The 21278-nt window shown below is 36.9% G+C and overlaps 1 protein-coding gene across 2 annotated transcripts in view; it reads left to right on the top strand.

Moving 5' to 3' along the window:
* The window catches only part of SDHAF3 (succinate dehydrogenase complex assembly factor 3), a 76762-nt gene extending 55692 nt beyond the window's left edge, over positions 1 to 21070 (top strand). The window contains exon 2 of one of the 2 annotated variants that reach the window (XM_032760918.2): positions 20302 to 21070. In XM_032760918.2, the coding sequence (XP_032616809.1) occupies positions 20302 to 20505 (204 nt within the window). In that variant the 3' untranslated portion in view covers positions 20506 to 21070. The remainder of the gene's footprint in view (positions 1 to 20301) is intronic. The other variant, XM_058447020.1, reaches the window with a different exon arrangement.
* Positions 21071 to 21278: the final 208 nt, after the last annotated feature.

Raw genomic sequence — 21278 nt, 5'->3', positions numbered from 1 at the left:
GAGAGTTCTGTAGATGTTTATTAGATCCTCTTGGTGCAGAGCTGAGTTCAACTCCTGAATATCCTTGTTAATTTTCTGTTTCATTTATCTGTCTAGTATTGACAGTGGGGTGTTAAAGTCTCCCACTATTATTGTGTGGGAGTCTAAGTCTCTTTGTAGGTCTCTTGAGAACTTGCTTTATGCATTTGGGTGCTCCTGTATTGGGTGCATATATATTTAAGATAGCTCTTCTTGCTGCATTGATCCCTTTACCAGTATGTAATGCACTTCTTTGTCTCTTTTGACCTTTGTTGGTTTAAAGTCTTTTTTGTTTGTTTTAGTTTTTAATGCAGTGAAATCTCGGCTCACTGCAACCTCAGCCTTCGGGTTTCAAGTGATTCTCCTGCCTCAGCCTCCCGAGTAGCCAGGATTACAGGCACCTGCCATCATGCCCAGCTAATTTTTGTGATTTTAGTAGAGACAGGGTTTCACCCTATTGGCCGGGCTGGTCTTGAACTCCTGACCTTGTGATCTGCCTGCCTCGGCCTCCCAAAGTGCTAGGATAACAGGCGTGAGCCACTGCGCCCGGCCTATAGTCTGTTTTATAAGAGATTAAGATTGCAACTCCTTTTTTTTTTTGCTTTCCATTTCCTTGGTAAATATTCTTCCATCCCTTTATTTTGAGCTTATGTGTGTCTTTGCACATGAGATGGATTTCGTGAATACAGCACACTGATGGGTCTTAACTCTTTATCCAATTTGCCAGTCTGTGTCTTTTAACTGGGTCATTTAGCCCATTAACATTTGAGGTTAATATATTTATGTGTGAATTTGATCCTGTCGTTATTATGCTAGCTGGTTATTTTGCCCATTAGTTGATGCAGTTTCTTCATAGTGTTGATGTTCTTTACAATTTGGTATGTTTTTGCAGTGACTGGTACCAATTTTCCTTTCCATGTTCAGTGTTTCCTTCGGGAGCTCTTGTAAAGCAGGCCTGGTGGTGACAAAATCTCTCAGCCTTTGGTTGTCCGTAAGGATTTTATTTCTCCTCCGCTTACGAAGCTTGGTTTGGCTGTATATGAAATTCTGTGTTGAAAATTCTTTTTTTTTTTTTTTTGAGACACAGTCTTGCTCTGTTGCCAGGCTGGAATGCAGTGGCGCGATCTCAGGTCACTGCAACATCCGCCTCCCGGGTTCAAGCGATTCTCCTGCCTCAGCCTCCCAAGTAGCTGGGATTATAGGCATGTACCACCATGCCTGGCTGTTTTTTTTATATTTTAGTAGAGACGAGGTTTCACCATGTTGACCAAGACGGTCTCGATCTCCTCGCCCGCCTCAGCCTCTGAAAGTGCTGGGATCGCAGGCATGAGCCACTGCGCCTGGCCTCTTTTTTTTTTGAGACGGAGTCTCGCTCTGTCACTCAGGCTGGAGTGCAGTGGCGCCATCTCAGCTCACTGCAACCTCCGCCTCCCGGGTTCAAGCGATTCTCCTGCCTCACCCTCCTGACTAGCTGAGACTACAGGCAAGCACCACCAGGCCCAGCTGATTTTTTGTATTTTTAGTAGAAACGTGGTTTCACTGTGTTAGCCAGGATGGTCTTGATCTCCTGACCTTGTGATCCTATCGCCTCAGCCTCACAAAGTGCTGGGATTACAGGCGTGAGCCACCGTGCCCGGCCTGGCCTCCTTTCTTTAAGAATGTTGAATATTGGCCCCTACTGTCTTCTGGCTTGTAGGGTTTCCGCAGAGAGATCTGCTGTTCCTCTCATAGGCTTCCCTTTATAGATAACCTTACCTTTCTCTCTGACCGCCCTGAACATTTTTTCCTTCATTTCAACCTTGATGAATCTGACAATTATGTGTCTTGGGATTGTTCTTGAGGAGTATCTTTGTGGTGTTCTCTGTATTTCCTGAATTTGAATGTTGACCTGTCTTGCTAGGTTGGCAAACTTCTCCTGGATAATATCCTGAAGGGTGTTTTCCAAGTTGGTTCTATTCTCCCCATCACTTTCAGGTATACCAAACGTAGATTTGGTATTTTCACATAGTCCCATATTTCTTGGAGGCTTCGTTCGTTCCTTTTTATTCTTTTTTGTCTAATCTTCTCTTCTCACTGTATTTCATTAAATTGTTCATCAATTTCTGATATCCCTTCTTCTGCTTGATCGATTCAGCTATTGACAGTTGTGTACGTTTCACGAAGTTCTCGTGCTGTGTTTTTCAGCTCCATCAGGTCATTTATGTTCTTCTCTAAACTGGTTATTCTAGTTAGCAATTCATCCAACCTTTTTTCAAGGTTCTTAGCTTCCTTGCATTGGGTTAGAACATGCTCCTTTAGCTCAAAAGAGTTTGTTATTATCTACATTCTGAAGCCTATTTCTGATTCTTGAAACTCATTCTCCATCCAGTTTTGTTCCCTTGCTGGTGAGGAGTTGTGATCCTTTGGAGGAGAAGAGGCTTTCTGGTTTTTGAAATTTTCAGCCTTTTTCTGCTGGTTTCTCCCCATCTTCCTGGGCTATTGTAAATCTGATTTTAAAAGTTTTTATTTAAAATTATTTGATTTAAAAAATGATTTAAAAATAATCCTTAGAAGCTTTGTTTTGATCTATTAGTATTTATGGATGTATGCCACAGAAAGCCTTCTGTGGTTTTATTTGATTTTAAGAATTAAGACAGCATGAATCAAAGCGGTCAAAAGTGAGTGGTATTGTAATTACACCCATCTTTTTAGTGTTGAGATAGATGTCTTTAACTTGCAGGTAAGAAAGTGAGTGATTCTTATTTGTTGAAAAGGACTCAGGGACATCCCTTCCATACTATTTCTTTTCATTAACCACTTAAAACATTTCAGATTTATTATTAAACATCTAGAAATTCATGGCATTTGAGAGCAGAATAAAGAGTAGTGTTTATGATAATTGCCCCCTTTCCCCAGGCATTTATGGTATTTATTTTACACAGACTGTATCTTCTGTATGGGTTGTGCACTTCTGTAGGTGTTTGTGTGGAAATTGAGAGGAGGTAGCCTTTGTGGAAGAAATCAGGAAAAGAAGAATGTTAAATCATTATAGGAGTAGTTCTCAAATTTTAAGTTACACCAGAAGAATCTGGAGGGCTTCTTATAACACAGATTCCTGGCCCCCCAATCCTGTTCTCTCATTCAGTAGATCTCAGACAAAACCTGAGAATGTGCATTTCTAACAAAATCCAGATAATGCTGATACTGACTTATTTCACTCTCAGAAATTTAAACAGCAGAGATAAGGATGAACCAAGAAAACCAGAAGAAAGACTTCACTTCAGGAGGGGAAGGCAGGTTAGAAATGTATGAAGCAGGGAATAAGACCCTGGCAAAATTGGGCCTAGTTCAGGAACTCCTATCCTGCCTCCCAAAAAACATAATCATCAAGCATTCTTTTTAATTTTTTTTAAGTTTTATGTTTACATAGTCTCAAAAATCAGGTAGTATCAAAGCATTAAAAGCATCATTGCCGTGTCTCATCCCTTCCCATTTTTGTGTGTTTGCTTCCCAGAGGCAGTCATTTTATAAAACTAAGTCTTAAGTCTCATGTTCAGATATTCAGATGGATACGCAGACACAGGAAGTATTTGGGCATGGTGGCATGTTAGTTGCTTGTGACTGGTTAAAGCTTGACTGTTTGTGATTGGTTGAAACTGGCTATTCGTTACAAAATTAGCTTGCAGTTTGTTACTTAGGACAGCCTCGGGCTAATGGCCTCCTGCTTATTTAACAGATTGTATGGTGGCAAGGTAATTATTATCTCTAAACTAAAGGTCTATTGGTTCATAGTTTTGTTTTTTTTTTTTTTTTTTTAAGACAGAGTTTCCCTCTTGTTGCCCAGGCTGGAGTGCAATGGCACAATCTTGGCTCACCACAACCTCCGCCTCCCGGATTAAAGCAATTCTCCTGCCTCTACCTCCTGAGTAGCTGAGATTATAGGTGTGTGCCACCACACCCGGCTAATTTTGTATTTTTAGTAGAGACAGGAGTTTCTCCATGTTGATCAGGCTGGTCTTAAACTCCTGACTCTAGGTGATCCACCCCTCTCGGCCTCCCAAAGTGCTGGGATTACAGGCATGAGCCACCGCGCCTGGCCAGTTCATAGTTCTTTTATATAGCTATGACATTTATGCCCCAAGTCATCTTGAGTTGCGTGAATTCATCACACACACAGTGAATAAATAACTAGTGGTGGAGATTTGAAGTGAAACTCATCTACCAGTGTGGGGATGGAGGGATGATAGACTAACATGATTTCTCATAATTTGCATCATACTGAAGCAATATATTAGTATATAAACAAAATTACATAGTGAACTGAAACTATAGGGAAGATGACAAGATAAACCTATTAGGGAACATAGTTTGAAATGATGTGTCATGGCTGTGACAAAACTGTAATGGAAAATAATAAGTTGGAGTTCTTTGAATACAACTCACTCTTTAAAAGATTAAACCCCCAGCACTTTGGGAGGCTGAGGCGGGAGGATCACAAGGTCAGGAGATCGAGACCATCCTGGCTAACATGGTGGAACCCCAACTCTTCTAAAAAAATATAAAAAAATTAGCCGAGTGTGGTGGCGGGCACCTGTAGTCCCAGCTACTTGGGAGGCTGAGGCAGGAGAATGGCGTGAACCCAGGAGGCGGAGCTTGCAGTGAGCCGAGATCGTGCCACTGCACTCCAGTCTGGGCAACAGAGCGAGACTCTGTCTCAAAAAATAAATAAATAAAAATAAATAAATTTCTTGACTTCAGATCAATTAGGGTATCTCAAAGGATTTTCCTACTTTTTTTTTTTTTTTTTTTTGCTTGTTTTTATTTTGGTTACCAGTTAGCATTCCATTAGCATGTTTTTTACGGGTATTTATTTGAAAATCAACATTTGACTTTCAAATGTGGGATTAAAGGGACTTTGCTGCCTTTTTAATAATACTTTTTTTTGTGATCGAAGAATTTAAATGACTAGGTGAGATTTTGTAAAATGGTGTAAAGGAGAAATAAACACCTCCAAATAATCATGTTTATACTAATCCTCACTGAGTCTCCTCATTTTCTTGGAATAAACCTGGGTCTGAATTCTGATATTTAGATTTGCAAGCTCATCCATTCAAATTTGTCCACGTTCTATGTGTTTTTGTGAAATTGAAGAGGTTGATATGCTGATTGCAAGGCTAAATTGGCAATTTGCCTTGTAAAACAAAATTTGTCAGGTGAATTGTGAATACATGTTTTAGCTGGTCAGCACAGTTTACACGTTTTATTCTCTTCCTTTTTTCTTTAATAAATGTATATCAATGCCTGGTATTGCTAGACAGTGAAGGGATGTGGGTGTCTTGGCATGATCCTGTGTCTTGAGGACTTTGCTGTCAACATCAACAGTAAGAAGTCTGCTATAAAAAACTGTGTACAAAGTGCCAAGGGAGCATAGAGGCAAACCTGGGGCAGGGGTACAGGTGTCCTCAACAGTATGACATTTGAACTGAGTCTTGACATCTTATTCCATGAAGTAAATAAGGACATTCCAAATAGAGGGAATATATGGCTGCTGATGCATGGATGGGTGTAGAATATTTGGGAATGTAAACCAGAAACTATCTGAGACAACTCTCAACCAATTAATTTAACAGTTTTTTGTCAAAGTTAAGGACACGCTTGTGACACAGCCTCAGGAGGTCCTGACATCATATGCCCTAGGTGGTTGTGCAACAGCTTGGCTTTATACATTTTAGGGGACATAAGACATCAGTAAATACATGTAAGATGTACATTGGTTCAGTCTGGAAAGTGGGGAGAACTCAAATTGGGGAGGGTGGGAGTTCCAGGTCATAGGGGGATTCAAAGATTTCCTGATGGGCAATTGGTTGAAAGAGTTTGAAGACCTGAAATCAATAAAAGGGAGTGTCTGGGTTAAGATAAGGGGTTGTGGAGAGGAAGGTTCTTGTTATGCAGATGAAGTCTCCTGATAGCAGCTTTTGGAGAGAACAGATTGTAAGACTTACAGAGTCTGTTCTGTTAGTTTTAAGGTTTCTGTTTTAATGTTAATGCTGGTCAGCTGTGCCTGAATTCCAAAGGGAAGAAGGTATGATCAGGCATGTCTGACCACCCTTTCCCATTATGGCCTGAACTAATATTTCAGGTTTACTTTAGAATGCCCTTGGCCAAGAGAAGGGGCCAGTTAGTTGGTGGGGGGCTTAGAATTTTATTTTAGGTTTACAGGAATTATAGGTAGTTTGTAATGATGCTGGTGAAATAAGGAGCCAGATGAAGGACCTTATAGAATAGTAGAAATAATAATTGCCGTTTAAAAGTTATTCATTCAGCATAGAACAATGCATAATGGATCTTATGACTAAACTTAAAATAGATTTTATGTACTTTTTCCACTGAAGTGTCTCGCTCAGGGCATCAAAATACTAATTTGACTGATCTAGGCACTTTCTTTCTTGACAATGCTTGATAAAATTTTACAACTTTCAGTGAGTTTTTTTCTTTTCATGCCAAGGCAGTTAAAGAGGAGTGTGTTAGGATGGATTTACATGTAACCACCTGATATGGTTTGGATGTGTGTCCCCACCCAAATCTCATGTCGAATTGGAGGAGGGGCTTGGTGGGAGGTGTGTAGCACTTTCTCCCTTGGCTCTCTCTCTCCTGCTGCTATGTGGAAAAGGTGCTCGCTTTTTGTTCATCTTCTGCTATGATTGTACATTTCCTGAGGCCTCCCAGTCATGTTTCCTGTTAAGGCTACCAAACTGTGAGTCAATTAAACCTCTTTTCTTCAAAAATTACCCAGTCTCAGGTAGGTTTCTTAATAGAGAAGTGTGAGAACAGACTAATAACACTACCCAATGTGTTTACCAGGCCTTCTGCCTAGACAGAGCCAATTTATCAAGACAGGGGAATTGCCATAGAGAAAGAGTAATTCACACATAGTCGGCTGTACAGGAGATGAGTTTATTATTATTCAAATCAATCTCTCCAAGCATTTGGGATCAGGGTTTTTAAGGAAAATTTGGTGGGTGGGGGACGGTGGGTCAGGAGTACCGATTGGTGGGGTCAGAGATAAAATCATACAGAGTTGAAGCTATCCTCTTGCACTGGGTGGGGGCCCACAGATCAGATGAAGCCAGTTTATCGATCTGGGTGGTGCCAGCTGATCCAAGTGCAGGGGCTGCAAAACAAGCACTGATCTTGATAGAGGCAGGAGGCAGACAAATGCCTAGGTAGATAAGGAAGGGTCCCTGGAGAATCTCTAATCCACCCACAAGTGTGTACACTGGATGTTTTTGTGCAGATAAGGGAATACCTGCACAGGGTCTTGCCTGGGCATGCCCACAGTGAACTAGAGGCCCACATGCACTGGGGGGAATGGGGTGGAGCCACCAGGAATTTGTGCTTTATGCATGGGAGGAGCCTGGTCTCCAGCTCATGTGTGGGAGCCCTGGTATTCACTCTGTGAGGTGGAAGCTTGCTGGCCGGACCCCCTCTTTTTGCCTAATGAATTCTGCCCTCATCACCCTTCAACGTGTTCACATGCCTAATTTTTCCTGGTCATGAGACAAGAACCTGGATTTAGCTGAACTAAGCTTAGAGCAAAAAATCCTGCATCAATCTTAAGTTTCACAATAGTGATATTATCCCCAGGAGTAATTTGGGGGAGGGTCAGAATCTTGTAGCCTCCAGCTGCATGAGTCTGAAATCATAATCTTTTGGCTAATTTGTTAGTCCTACAACAGCAGTCTAGTTCCCAGGCAAGAAGGGGGTTTGTTTTGGGAAAGATGTGTTATCTTTGTTTCAAACTGTAAACTAAATTCTCCCAAAGTTAATTCAACCTGTGCCCAGGATTAAATAAGGACAGCTTGGACGTGAGAAGCAATATGGAGTTGGTTAGGTCAGAACTCTTTCACTGTCTCAGTTATAATTTTGCAATGATGGTTTCAATCCCTTCCTTTGGGTTTTATAACACCTTAATCTTAAGATGTGGGCTAGTGAAGATGGAAAAAGTGTGACAACTGCTCTAACTTCTTCCTGCTAACCGGGGGTGTAATTGGGATAGGTGTTGACTCCAAGGTGAGAGGTTTCATACGCTTGGCTTTTGTGTTTTCTTCATGCCTTTTACATTTTTTATTATGTTACTTTGTAAACTAATTTTTATCCCCTCTTCTTTTAGCCTACAAATAAATATCCTGTTCATTTCTTATATACTTATTCTTATATTCTCCTTTAATGAGTTCTTATATTCTCCTTTAGTGAGTGAGCTATCTTATTTGATATTTTAGTTTGATTACAGATGTGTAGACTCTGGGTAATGTGAAATGTGATTGTGATACACTCTTTCATTTGGTTAATTAGAATAACAAATACAGAAGATAACTTGTAAGATATTAGAATATATTTAAATTTTGTGTTAAAATGTGCCTTTCAGGGCTGGGTGCGGTGGCTCACGCCTGTAATCCCAGCACTTTGGGAGGCAGACAGATCACTTGAGGTCAGGAGTTCAAGACCAGCCTGGCCAACATGTTGAAACCCTGCTTCTACTAAAAATAGGAAAGTTAGCTGGGTATGGTGGCGGGCGCCTGTAATCACAGGTACTTGGGAGGCTGAGGCAGAAGGATCACTTGAACCTAGTGAGCTAAGATCGTGGCGCTGCACTCCAGCCTGGGCAACAAGAGCGAAACTGTCTCAAAAAAAAAAAAAAAAAAAGAGTATTAATATCATGATCCTCTGCTTTGGATCAGTATTACCCCAAATTGAACTGTGAAAGTACTATCAATTTCTGTATATATCAAATATAATTTTTAAAATATTTGATTTGATGTAACTCACTTGATAGATTCCTTTGGAGAGTAAGAATTATGCAGATTGCTATACATATTTTTGGTGACAGCTATAATGTAAATAATTTGTTATAAAACGTACTAATTTTATTTTCTCAATAAATTGGGGATTTTCTAAACCGATTACATCAAAATAGAATTTGAATGCATCATGTCCTTTAATTTATATAATTTTTTAAAATACAGAATTAACCTGCATTACAGATGAGCAGGTAGTTAAAAATCTATTGCTAAATGCAGTTTTTCTGTAGAGTGAAAAGAAAAAGCCTGATTATAAAAAACGTAAAAAAAGAAAAATAAAATTATAGTTTTGAACTCTTCATGCTTTTAATGTCTAGGAGTGGACTTTTTTGTTCTATTAGCTATTACAATTTAGTTGTTGATGATGTAGTAAAATATTTAGAAGAATTTTTTCAAAAGCTTTTTTTGAGTTTTGTGTATTAGCTTTATAAGCTGTTTTTTGTTCCCCATCAATTTTTAAATCAGTAGTGTATATACATTCTTATCTAACTGGATCATTGTCATCCTTAGGTATTACAGTTAAACTTATTTTCTTGCTACTTTGCTAGAACCCATCCTCACCTCCATTGAGGTATAAGTGAGTAAGGTAAGGAGTTGGCTAGTTCCTTTTTTTTTTTTTTTTTTAACGTAACAGCTTTACTGTGGTGTCATTGATGCACAGTGAACCACACATATTAATGTGTATACTTGGGTGAGTTTTGAAATATGTATACATTCATGAAACTGTCGCCACATTCAGGGTAACAAAAATCTGTTACTCCAGAAAGTTTCCTTGTGCCTCACTGAATTCTAATATTACTAAAGAATAAATTAAAGGTTATATATAAAACATAAAATGTACAAATAGTCCATTCACCTAAATGATCAGGAAAATGTATTTTTAAAATTAGTTTTATGAATACATTTTTAGATGAAGTAAATTATGTAATATTACCTTAAGTTCAATGCTATTGTTTCTGGGAACTTTTGGATGAATTTCATAAACAAGAATGTGCTTATTTTCTGTGCTGACTTCTCATTTCTGACATTATGACATTTGATTTGTAAGTGTCAAATATCATGAACATAGAGTTTATAGTAGACAAATGTAAAGAATATTTGTGAACTAGGTTTTCTATAACATTTCCTTACTGCTTCCTTAGCCAAGAACTTTCTATGTTCTTGCTTTTTTTTCTTTTTATCTTTGCTGTGCTGTGTCACAACTAACACCTTTTTTTGCTCATCTCTGGGAGTCACAGGTGAATCTTGAGTTTGGCTTACAGAGGAACCTGGGGAATTTGACTTCACAGAGGCTAAGCTTCATGGCCACCTGAGAAATTCACTTGTTAGTGACACTAGTGTTACTTTCTATTCTTTGCACTCTGTATATCAAAGTGTTATATATTACAAATGTTTGTGGGCTAAGAAATAGCATGTATAATCTATCATCTTTGACTTGAAAATCATAAAACCTCATCAGAATGAGCCCAAGAAACCAAATTTATTATCATTGCCAACGTAGGTTCTTTTTTTTTTTCTATAATATATTCTGTATTAATGACTTGGGCAGATGTGCTTCAAATCCCCAAAGTGTCTTTGAATTTAGTTATTGTAATTCAGGTAACTTTCAGGTTTCTTGTGGAGAGGGGTGTTTTTTGTTTTTGCTCCTCTAGGAGTCATGGTATTTTTAATAAGTTCTCTAGGGAAAGCTTGACCAAATGCTCCCAACTTAGGTTTGTTGGTTCAGTGTTGCTAAAGAGAATCTTACAATAATTGAATAAATTTTGGGGGAAAGTTACCTTTTTCTTTCCTAAATAATAGTTGGCTTTCCTTTGGTTGTTTACATTGAAGAATACAAATAATTTTTCAAAACTATAAAAAATTACTGTCATTTTAGCTGTCCAGGAAGTTGTGAGAATAGTAGCACGGTTTATGCCCATTTTAAAGGGAATTTATAATTTTTATAATTCAAAAGAAAGGCATCAGACTAATTGATTGTGACAGCATTTTTATGATTTAACCTAAAATCTTTTTTTATGCTATTGAGGAAATTCTTTGTATATAAAATATTTAAAAAGTCAAGTTTTTAATGGGATAGATGTCATATAGTTTGGTATTTTCTTGAACTCTATACAGTTGATGAGTACCTTAATAATGCTATTTTCATAAAATGTTTTACACCATTTGGTTTTAGTATTAAAGGAGGCCTATGCTACATGCTTTTCTAAATAAGAATAGCCTTTTGTGAGGCAACTAATTATCTTTATTTACAGAGCTTGACAGTTTGGATTTTCATATATCATTATTACTTTGGGGCCATTTAGTTGAAATTTTGTTTTAGAAAACACAGATGAGCAAATACTAGATACGTGATTACACAAAATAATGAGAACTTAGATTTTCTTTTTTAAAGCTTGTGTTCAAATTACATTAATTACAATCTGCAAAATTGCTTTGATCTCTGCTGTTAAGGACAAATGAAATACTGGAGCTGTAATTTCCTTATCCCCAAGTTTTTCCTATAGCTATTCCTTCCTTTCTTTCCCTTTCATTTAGTTACTTAAATAATATTTATTATAAAATATCAAAACAGTACAGAGTTGAGGTGTTCAGAACAAAATATGAAAAACTATTCTTTAAAAGTTTCTGGCCATCCTTTCAGCCTCTGTTTAAATTTGTACATGTTTTGAAGCATATTCAAATGGCATATATCCATGTTATTTTGCAAGTTGATTATTTTACTTGGGAAGCTTTTCATGTCAGTACATGTTTGACCTTGTTCTTTTTAACTATTGCATGCTCTTTTGTAGTCTAGATGAACTATAGTTAATGTGACCAATCCTTATACCTTTTTCTATATGCATGTATTTTTTAAGGGATGAATGGGTCTAGTAGCTTTTCTGCCTTCATAGTCCTGTTACTCAGAGTCCTGAACTCTCCGAAATCCATTGTTTTCTTGGTCTTGTCCTTCTGTGACTCTTACCACCTTTCCATATTCAAATCCAATTCTCTTCTTCCAACATTGTTCATTATTGGAATCTTAAATTGTGGCCCAGATTTGTTTATTGAACCGGTCAGTCTCAGTCTCAATTTTTGTATGTCAGTTATATAAGGAATTTTATGCCACTTTGTTTCTAGCCTGTGGGGAATTTCAATGATTTACATTATAAATAAAAATATTAATGGTACACAAAGTAAATTATTAAAGAAAGGTTCACCAGCTATGTGCTAAAGTGACAGTACTGAAATCCTACTGTTTTGGTGAGGAAATTACTGTGAAACCTATTTAAAAATGATTTTGGTATGTCTTACTTGGATTTTAAAAATGTATATTGTAAGAAATTATTATGATAAGATGTTTAAGAAATATTTCTAGAAACAGAAGAAAAACTACTGGTAAATCAAGGCTTTATCAAAGAACTGTAAGCGGTCGGTCCCCTTTTGGGGATTGGTTTCGTGGAAGACAATTTTTCTACAGGTTGGAGGGGATGGTTTTGGGATGAAATGGCTCCACCTCAGATCATCAAGCATTATATTCTCATGAGGTGCACATAACCTAGATCCTTTGCATAGGCACTTCACAATAGGGTTCATGCTCCTGTAAGAATCTAATGCCACTGCTGACCTGACAGGAGGTTAGAGCTCAGGTGGTAATGCTTGCCTGCTTCCTAACAGGCTGTGGACTGCACCAGTACCTGGGAAGCTTTTTTGAGAAGAAATTTCAAACCCATAGTTGAAAGTGAGAAGTTATTGAAATAGTTTTAGTTGAATGTTTCTAATTTTAAGTTATATATGAATGTGTGTATGCATGTGTATATATTCATTTTTTTAATTTAGAGAAATCTCAACCATATAAAATGTAGAGGAAATATAATGAACCACTGTGTACCTATCACTTGACTTCAACAGTTGTCAACTCATGGCCAATCAGGTTTCATCTGTACCCCTACTTATTTCTCTTTCTCCCAGATTTTTAAATCACAAACATAAAATTTTTCTTAGATATTTTAATGTAGACTCTTTAAAGTCATGACCGTACTATTATGTCACCTGTCACCTCCAAAATTAGATTTTTTTTTTTTTGAGATGGAGTCTCACTCTCTCACCCAGGCTAGAGTGCAGTGGCACTATCTCGGCTTACTGCAAGCTCCGCCTCCCTAGTAGCTGGGACTACAGGCACCCGCCACCACGCCTGGCTAATTTTTTGTATTTTTAATAGAGACAGGGTTTCACCATGTTAGCCAGGATGATCTCAATCTCCTGACCTCGTGATCTGCCCACCTCTGCCTCCCAAAGTGCTGGGATTACAGGCGTGAGCCACTGCACCTGGCCGAAATAATTCTTAATACCAAACATCCAGTCAGTTTTTAAAGTTTCCTGATTCTTCTTGTTAGCAGCATTTTTTTTTTTTTTTTTTTTAAGACAGAGTCTTGCTATGTCACCAGGCTGGAGTGCAGTGGCACAATCTCGGCTCACTGCAACCTCCAACTCCTGGTTTTAAGCAATTCTCCTGCCTCAGCCTTCTGAGTAGCTGGGATTACAGGCATATGCCACCACACTGGCTAAGTTTTGTATTTTTATTAGAGACAGGGTTTCACCATATTGGCCAGGCTGGTCTCAAACTCCTGACCTCAAGTGATCCACTCAGCTCAGCCTGCCAAAATGCTGGGATTACAGGCATGAGCCACTGTGAGCATTTTTGTTCAAATAAGAAATAAATAAATGTATTATAATTAGTTGATACACCTGTTAAATCTAAAATTCTTTTGTTTAGCTCTTTGAGTTAATTTTAGAGTTACAGAAGAGAGTTGCAAAGATAGTACAGGTTCCCTATACCTTTCTGCAGCTACTTCCCCTGTTAATAGCCTACATAACTATAGTACTATTATAAAAACTAAGAAGCTAACATTAATGCAATATTATATTATTAATTAAACTACAGAGTATATTCAGTTTCACCAGCTTTTATAGGAATTTTTTCTTTCTGTTCCAGGGCCTGATGCAAGATCCTGCATCACATTTAGTCCTAATCAGAGCTCCTTAGTTTACTCTAATCTGTAATAGTTCCTTCCTTCCTTTTTCCTTGTCATTGATGGCCTTAAAACTTTTGAAGGGTACTGATCAGGTATATTATAGAGTGTCCCTTAATTGAACTTTATCTGATGTTTTCTTATGGTTAGATTGAGGTTGTGCATTATTGGCAAGAATACCACCGAGGTGATACATCCTCTCAGTGCCTAATTATTGGGAGGTACATGAGGGCAGTGTGACTTATTACTGGTGATGTTTACCTTGATCATTTCATTGAGGTGGTATCTTTCTGCTTTCTTCACTGTAAAGTTGCCATTTTTCCTTTATTACTTCTGAGACTGGCGTTGTTATGTAGTTTTTCATAGTCTGAATCATGCTGATTGCATTCCCATGGTGACGTTTAACACTTAGGTCTCTTGTGTTTCCTGTAAATTGATAATTAGATGTAGAGGCTTATTAGGTGTATTTTTTTTGTTTTTGGTTTTGTTGTTGTTGTTTTGGTAATATGTACTAATATCAGAAGGCACGTAATATCTGGTTGTTTCTCTTTTTATGTTATTCCTTGAAATGGTTTATTTAGTTTGATTCTAAATGCTGGTAAGAAGAAATCTAATATAGTTCATTTCTATTCTTTAAAAACATCTGTATAATAGATAAATGAGTTCTAAAATTTAAGTAATTTAAGTTAATTTATAATTTGATTGTTTTCTTAATGTTGTTAAACTGACACATTTTTTAGATTTTAATTTTAGGTTTGGGGGTACATGTGAAGGTTTGTTGTGTAGGTAAACTTGTGTCACAGGGGTTTGTTGTACAGATTAGTTCATCACCTAGTCATTAAGCCCAGTATCCAATAGTTATCTTTTCTGTTCCTTCTTCCACCTTATATAGGTGTCTGTTGTTCCCCTCTTTGTGTTCATGAGTTCTCATCATTTAGCTCCCACTTACAAGTGAGAATGTGTGATGTTTGGTTTACTAAAAACTAAGCAGTCCTCTTGCCTTGGCCTCCCAAAGCTCTAGGATTACAGGTGTGAGCCAGTGTGCTCGACCATACCAGTAATTTAATAGTATCAATTTGATTCAGACTATAAGCAAGTTTAATATACAGGTAGAGAATTAGAGAGTACAGTGAAGTCACAGCTGGCCTCATAATATTTAATTGTTCTATCACTGACAAACTGGTACTACAGCTTCTCTGCCTTTTCAAAAACTCTAATGGGAAACAGGATAGCATGAAGGTTAGTTTTTTTCTACTAGGAGACTTTAAGACTGTTCCTGTAGTTCACTGCTGTATTAATTTCCTGTGTCTGCTGTAATAAATTACCACAGCCTGACTTAAAACAATGGTAGTGTATTCTGGAGAGGCCTAATTTAAAGAGTGAGAGGCTCTAGGGAAGAAATCCACATCTTTCAGCTTCTGATGGATCCAGGATTCCCTTGAATTATGGCCATATCACTCCAAACTAATTTTTTCTTCATATCACATTCTCCTCTGTATGCCTAATTTCTCTCATCCCCTCTAAGAATACTCATCCACTCTAAGAATACTTGTGACCACATTTTCAGGACCATCAGGATAATCTCGTCTCAGAATCCTTAATCACACTTGCAAAACCTTAATATACATATAAGGTAACACAGTTTCAGAGATTAGGACTTGACATCTTTTGGGGACACCATTCAGCCCACTGCACCTGCTCTCACCATACTCAAAAGTATCTCTCTTCGACAGCTTTCTGCTACTTGAAGCAGCTGCTTAACTTACCCTGAGGAAGCACTGCACATTCTCTTTGGTTCAAGAGAGCAATCATAGGAATCTTCTAACTTTCGGGATAGCTTTATTCTTAGAAGCCAGAATAACAGTTTGAAACCAAAGGATGCTGTTAGTTAATGTGTAGTGTAGTATTTTTCTGTTCTGAGTCTCTTCCCTCCAGGTAGATATGCTTGGCAGGGTGACTTAGTCGTAAATTCATATTTTACTGCTGCTTCTTCCTGTATCTGGAAACCTCCAAATTGTGGTCCTGAAGTTATTTTTATTTTGGCCATTTTTCTCTCTTGCCAGGAAAGGAATGCTGTTGCAAGTACATGGAGTCAAAGACTAGTCAGTAATGGATGTTGTACAGGGGAAAGGTTGGGTTTTTTTTTGTTTCCTTTTCGTGAGTCTTTCTCCCCAAGATGTTCATTCGTTGATCATTTCTCACACATGAAATGTATTTCTACTTTCCATAAGAAACATTATTCCCATAATTATTACAAATTATACCCTAAGTGAAATGTTCTCTGAAATTATACACAAAGTTATGAAAACTTTCAAAAATGGGAAAGTTATGTATTCACCACTCAGATTTAACAAATATTAATATTTTGAAATATTTAGTTCACTTTTTGAAAATAAATATTAAAAGGTACAGCTAAAATTCATTCCCCCTTCTTACTCCTCAGAGGTAATCAGGATCCTGATGTTGGTTGTTTCCATGCTTGTTTTTATGTTTTGTACATTTGCATATATTTGTAAATGATACATAGATATTTTTAAACTTTTAAAAAAGATTTTTGCTTTATTTTTCAACAATTTAACTATCATATGCTTAGGTATAGTATTTTGTATTCTGCTTGGAACTTGCTAAGCTTCTTGAATTTATTTTTCCTTAAAATATTCATTAAAATTCATAAAAGTTTATAAAAATAAGATACCCGGCCAGGCACTTTAGCTCAGGCCTGTAATCCTAGCACTTTGGGAGGCCGAGGCGGGTGGATCATGAGGTCAGGAGATTGAGACCATCCTGGCTAACACAGTGAAACCCCATCTCTACTAAAAATACAAAAAATTTACCTGGGTGTGATGGCGGGCGCCTGTAGTCCCAGCTGCTGGGGAAGCTGAGGCAGGAGAATTGTGTGAACCCGGAAGGCAGAGCTTGCAGTGAGCCGAGATCACGCCACTGCACTCCAGCCTGGGCGACAGAGCGAGACTCCGTCTCAAAAAAAAAAATAAGATACCCATTAAAATTTATTTTTCTGCTAAGGCAGTTACCTCTTTTCTTGGATTCCACTTAAACTTATGGTAACTCTTTTGGCATTGTTTCACAGATTCTTTTTTTTAAGAGTTTTGTTCTATTTAAAACTGGATAATCTATTGCTGTATTTTCAAGTTCATGAATCTTCCCTTCATCTCCAGTCTACTATTAAGTGACATTTAAAAAATTCCAGATTGTGCATTTTTGAGTTCTAGAATTTATTTGGTTCTTATAATTCCTCATTCTCTGCTGAGATTTATCTGCCCCATTTATGATGACTGTATTTTCTTTTACATACTTATCATTTATAGTACCTGCTTTAAAATCTATTTCTGCTTATTCTAATGTCTGAATAATCTCAGGCACTGGTCTCCATTGATTGCCTCTTAACTGTGTTTGTAATAATTTTTAATTATTTTTTTCCTGGACACTGTAAATGATACATTGTAACGACATTATTCTAGATTTTTCCTCACCCAAACGGAAACTCGGTGGCCATTAAACAATAACACCCTCTCCTACCTCCTCCCAGCCATTAGTATTCTCTATTCTTTCTATGAATTTGCCTATTCTACATATTTCATGTAAGTGGAATCATACAATATGTCTTTTTGTTTGGCTTCTTAGCGTAATGTTTTCAAGGTTTATCCATGTTGTAGTATGGATCAGAACTTCATTCCCTTTTAAGGGTGATAAATATTCCATTGTATGTGTATACCACATTTTATCTGCTTGCTGGTGGACATCTAGGTTATTTTCCAAATGTCGTCTATTGTGTATACAGGTATGTGTTTGAGTTCCTGTTCTCAGTTATTTTGATATATACCTATGAGTGCATTTGTTGGATCATATGGTAATTCTGTGTTTAACTTTCTGAGGAACTGCCAGTCTTTTCTGCAGTGGCTATACCATTTTGTGTTCTTATTATCAATGTATGAGGATTCTAGTTTATTCATAGCCTTGCCAACAACTGTTATTTTTCTGGGGTTTAAAAAATTTATTATAGTAGACATCTTAGGGTGAAGTCAGGCATTGATTTACATTTTTCTAATGGCGAATGATTTTGAGCATCTTTTCATGTACTTGGCCATCTGTATATCTTTGGAGAAATGTCTATTCATGTGCTTTAGTTGTGGTTCTTTATATATTCTGGATAATAAACCCTTTTCAGATATGATTTGCAAATTTTTTCTCATTCTGTAGTTTGTCTTTTTACTATTAAGGGTCCTTTGATGCACAGAAGTATTTAATTTTGATACTGTCCAGTTTATCTATTTTTGTTGTTGCTTGCGCTTTTGGTGTCATATCTAAGAACCTATTGCCAAATCAAAGGTCATAAAGATTTACCTATATATTTTCTTCTAGGATTCTCATGATTTTAGCTCTTATATTTAGGTCTTTGATTTACTTTGAGTTAATTTTTGTATATGGTAGAAGATGGGGTATCTAACTTCACTCTTTTGCATGTGGAAATTCAGTTTTCCCAGCACCAGTTGTTGACTAGATTATTCTTTCCACCACTGAATGGATTTGACATCTTTATCAAAAATCAATTGGCTATATATGTAAGGATTTACTTCTGGACTCCGCATTCTATTGGTGTTATACATCTATTCTAATGCCAGTACCACACTGTTTTGTTCAATGTAGCTTTCTAGTTAAGTTTTGAAATTGGGAGTTGTGAGTCCTCTGTTTTTGCTATTTAGAGCTCCTTAGTTGTCCATTTTTGCAAATGAATAATTTCTTAAAGCCTGCTTTCTAGATTTTATTTTTTGGAGTTTCATCCATGTTGATACATAGACTTGTAGCTTATTTGTTATGACTTCTTTATAATCATCTGAGTAAATTTCAGTGTATTTATTTGACTTTTCTCCTGTTGAAGTACAATTATTTCCAATTTTTTTTTTTTTTTTGCTTTAACAATCAACATTCTAACAATCAACATTCTTGTGCATGGTACTTGTTCACATGTTTGAAAGTTTCTTCAGGATGGTAGGGTGATTTTGCCTTGCCAGGAAACCTTTGGCAGCGTTTGGAGACATTTTAGATTATCAAGACTGGGAGAGGGGTGTTACTGCCATCTGGTGGTCAGAGACAAGAGATGCTGCTAAACATCCTACAGTGCAGACTCTCACCAACCCCTCCCCACCCCTACCCCCACTACACACACAAAATAGTGCCGAGGTTGAAAAACCCTGCCTGCCCTGAAGCGTATAGAAGTGGAATTGATAAAACTTGAAGTGTTTTCATCTTAATAAGTGGATTTCTGTAAATCATGGAAAAATATTTTCTCCATAGGTTTGGAATGTTTGGAATTAAAGTTGCTCTGGCAATGCCGCCATTCCAGCAATTACAAGCAATTTATGTATCTCAAGCCAGATTAGGTAGCAGCATTATCCAGAGTTAGCCAGTTCATTCACTTTAACTTCATGAACTAAAATACTTTGGTACTTTGTCTGCTTAAAAGATTAATTTTAGAGTGAGTCTGTTTCAAAACAGTGGCACTTGTGCAGATGGGGATAGTTGGAATATTAGGCTGAATGTACTTAATGAATAAGCAAAATTAGAACATGAAAAAGTTTTTCTTGACACAGATAGTTGTTAAATATTGAAGGCTTAAAGGTTTAAGAAGTTTCTCTCTAGTATGTTTTAAATTAAAATTGTAATTGAAGACATAGGAATGAACTTAGACTCACTTGAAGATGTATTACATGTCACCGTGGAATACTGTGCTGCCATAAGTAGGATGAAAGCATGTCCTTTGCAGCAACATAGATGCTATGATCCTAGGCAAATTAACACAGGAACAGAAAAATAAAATTTTAAGTGGGAGCTAAACATTGAGCACACATAGATGCAAACTGGGAACAGCTGACAGCATGGACTACTGAAGGGTGAGGTATGGGTTGAAAAACTACCTGTTGGGTACTGTGCTTACTCCCTCCAAACTTGAGCATCATGCAGTTATTCCCATCTAACAAACCTGCACATGTACCCCTTGTATCTAGGGGGTACATGTGCAGGTTTAAAATAAGAATTGGGGGAAAAAAGACCCATGGTTCCTGTTTGAGAATCTGTTGAAAGCTATGGCCCCAGAAATGATGTCTGTACTTGTGTAAATACAATTTTGCATATGGTTTGATGTGGTTTATGCATGCTTCTGAAGCTCATCCGTGGACTCACCACTCTTTACTTATATCCAGGTTAAAAATTTTGCTAAAAGTTGATTAAAACTCTTAAAGTGCTAAAAATAGATATACATGAAATTATCAATGAATTGTATCTTCACAACTATATATCTCCTTAACCAAATGCTTCTGCATTTAGTGATGAGGAAAAATAGGTGACTCAGAATTCAAGTCCTCTAATGTTAAATATTATTTAAACTTTACATCTATAACCTTCATTCTTTATCTTTTTAGGTGTATGCAACAGTGTTATCGCAACAAGCTAATGAAAACAGACAAAATTCAACTGGAAAAGCATGTTTTGGCACCTTCCTCCCAGAAGAAAAACTTAATGACTTTCGTGATGAACAAATTGGACAGTTGCAGGAGCTGATGCAAGAAGCCACAAAACCCAATAGGCAATTTAGTATTTCTGAGTCTACGAAACCAAAATTTTAGTCTATACAACAAAGCTTATTAATAAGACATGCAAAAATTTAGAACCCCTACTTTAACTGTCATTGGTTTTTGAAATATATTTAAGCTTTGAAAACACCTGTTATTAATGAAATATTCTTTTATTTTGGATATTATGAATGCAATATATGGATCAAGATCACTAGTGACAATTGAAAAAACTATTGGGATAATAGCACTTGTATGAAATTCAATTTTGGAACTAAACAGGAAATAATGGATCTAAAATGGACGAATTTCTAGAATGTTGCTGAAAACGTTTTAAAATGCTATTCTCATCCAGCCATATTAGCCTTCTGGCTTTTCTTTAGCTTCATCAAATAAGTATGTTGTGATAATGATAGATGTACAATTCCAACAAGGTTATTTTTTAAATACATTGTCATTCTGAACATTTTATCCCTTCTACTTTAATAATACATACATGATTTTTCTTCTGAATGTCTCTTCTCCCTGCATCACTGTTCATTCACAATGAAAGATTAGGGAGACGCTTTAAAATTCACTGTTTTACTATCATTTGTATAATAAACTATACAAAATATAATACGTTTCCTCCAGTGTTTGTTTGTTAATAACAACCCCTGAAATAATGTGCAGCTACCTTGAGACTCTCATTTATCAACTAATAGTTGAGGACATTACAAATCAACTTAAGTATAAGAAACTTTCGTAAGATCTCAAATTTTAAAAACGGTAACCCCATTTACAACATAAAATGTGGATTTTAAAAAATATTATGCTAAATGACTTGT

The sequence above is a fragment of the Hylobates moloch genome, unplaced genomic scaffold (assembly GCF_009828535.3).
Source record: "Hylobates moloch isolate HMO894 unplaced genomic scaffold, HMol_V3 SCAFFOLD_1, whole genome shotgun sequence".
Lineage (NCBI taxonomy): Eukaryota > Metazoa > Chordata > Mammalia > Primates > Hylobatidae > Hylobates > Hylobates moloch.
Note: the sequence above shows the minus strand (reverse complement) of the source record. Positions and strands in the feature narration are given on the sequence as shown.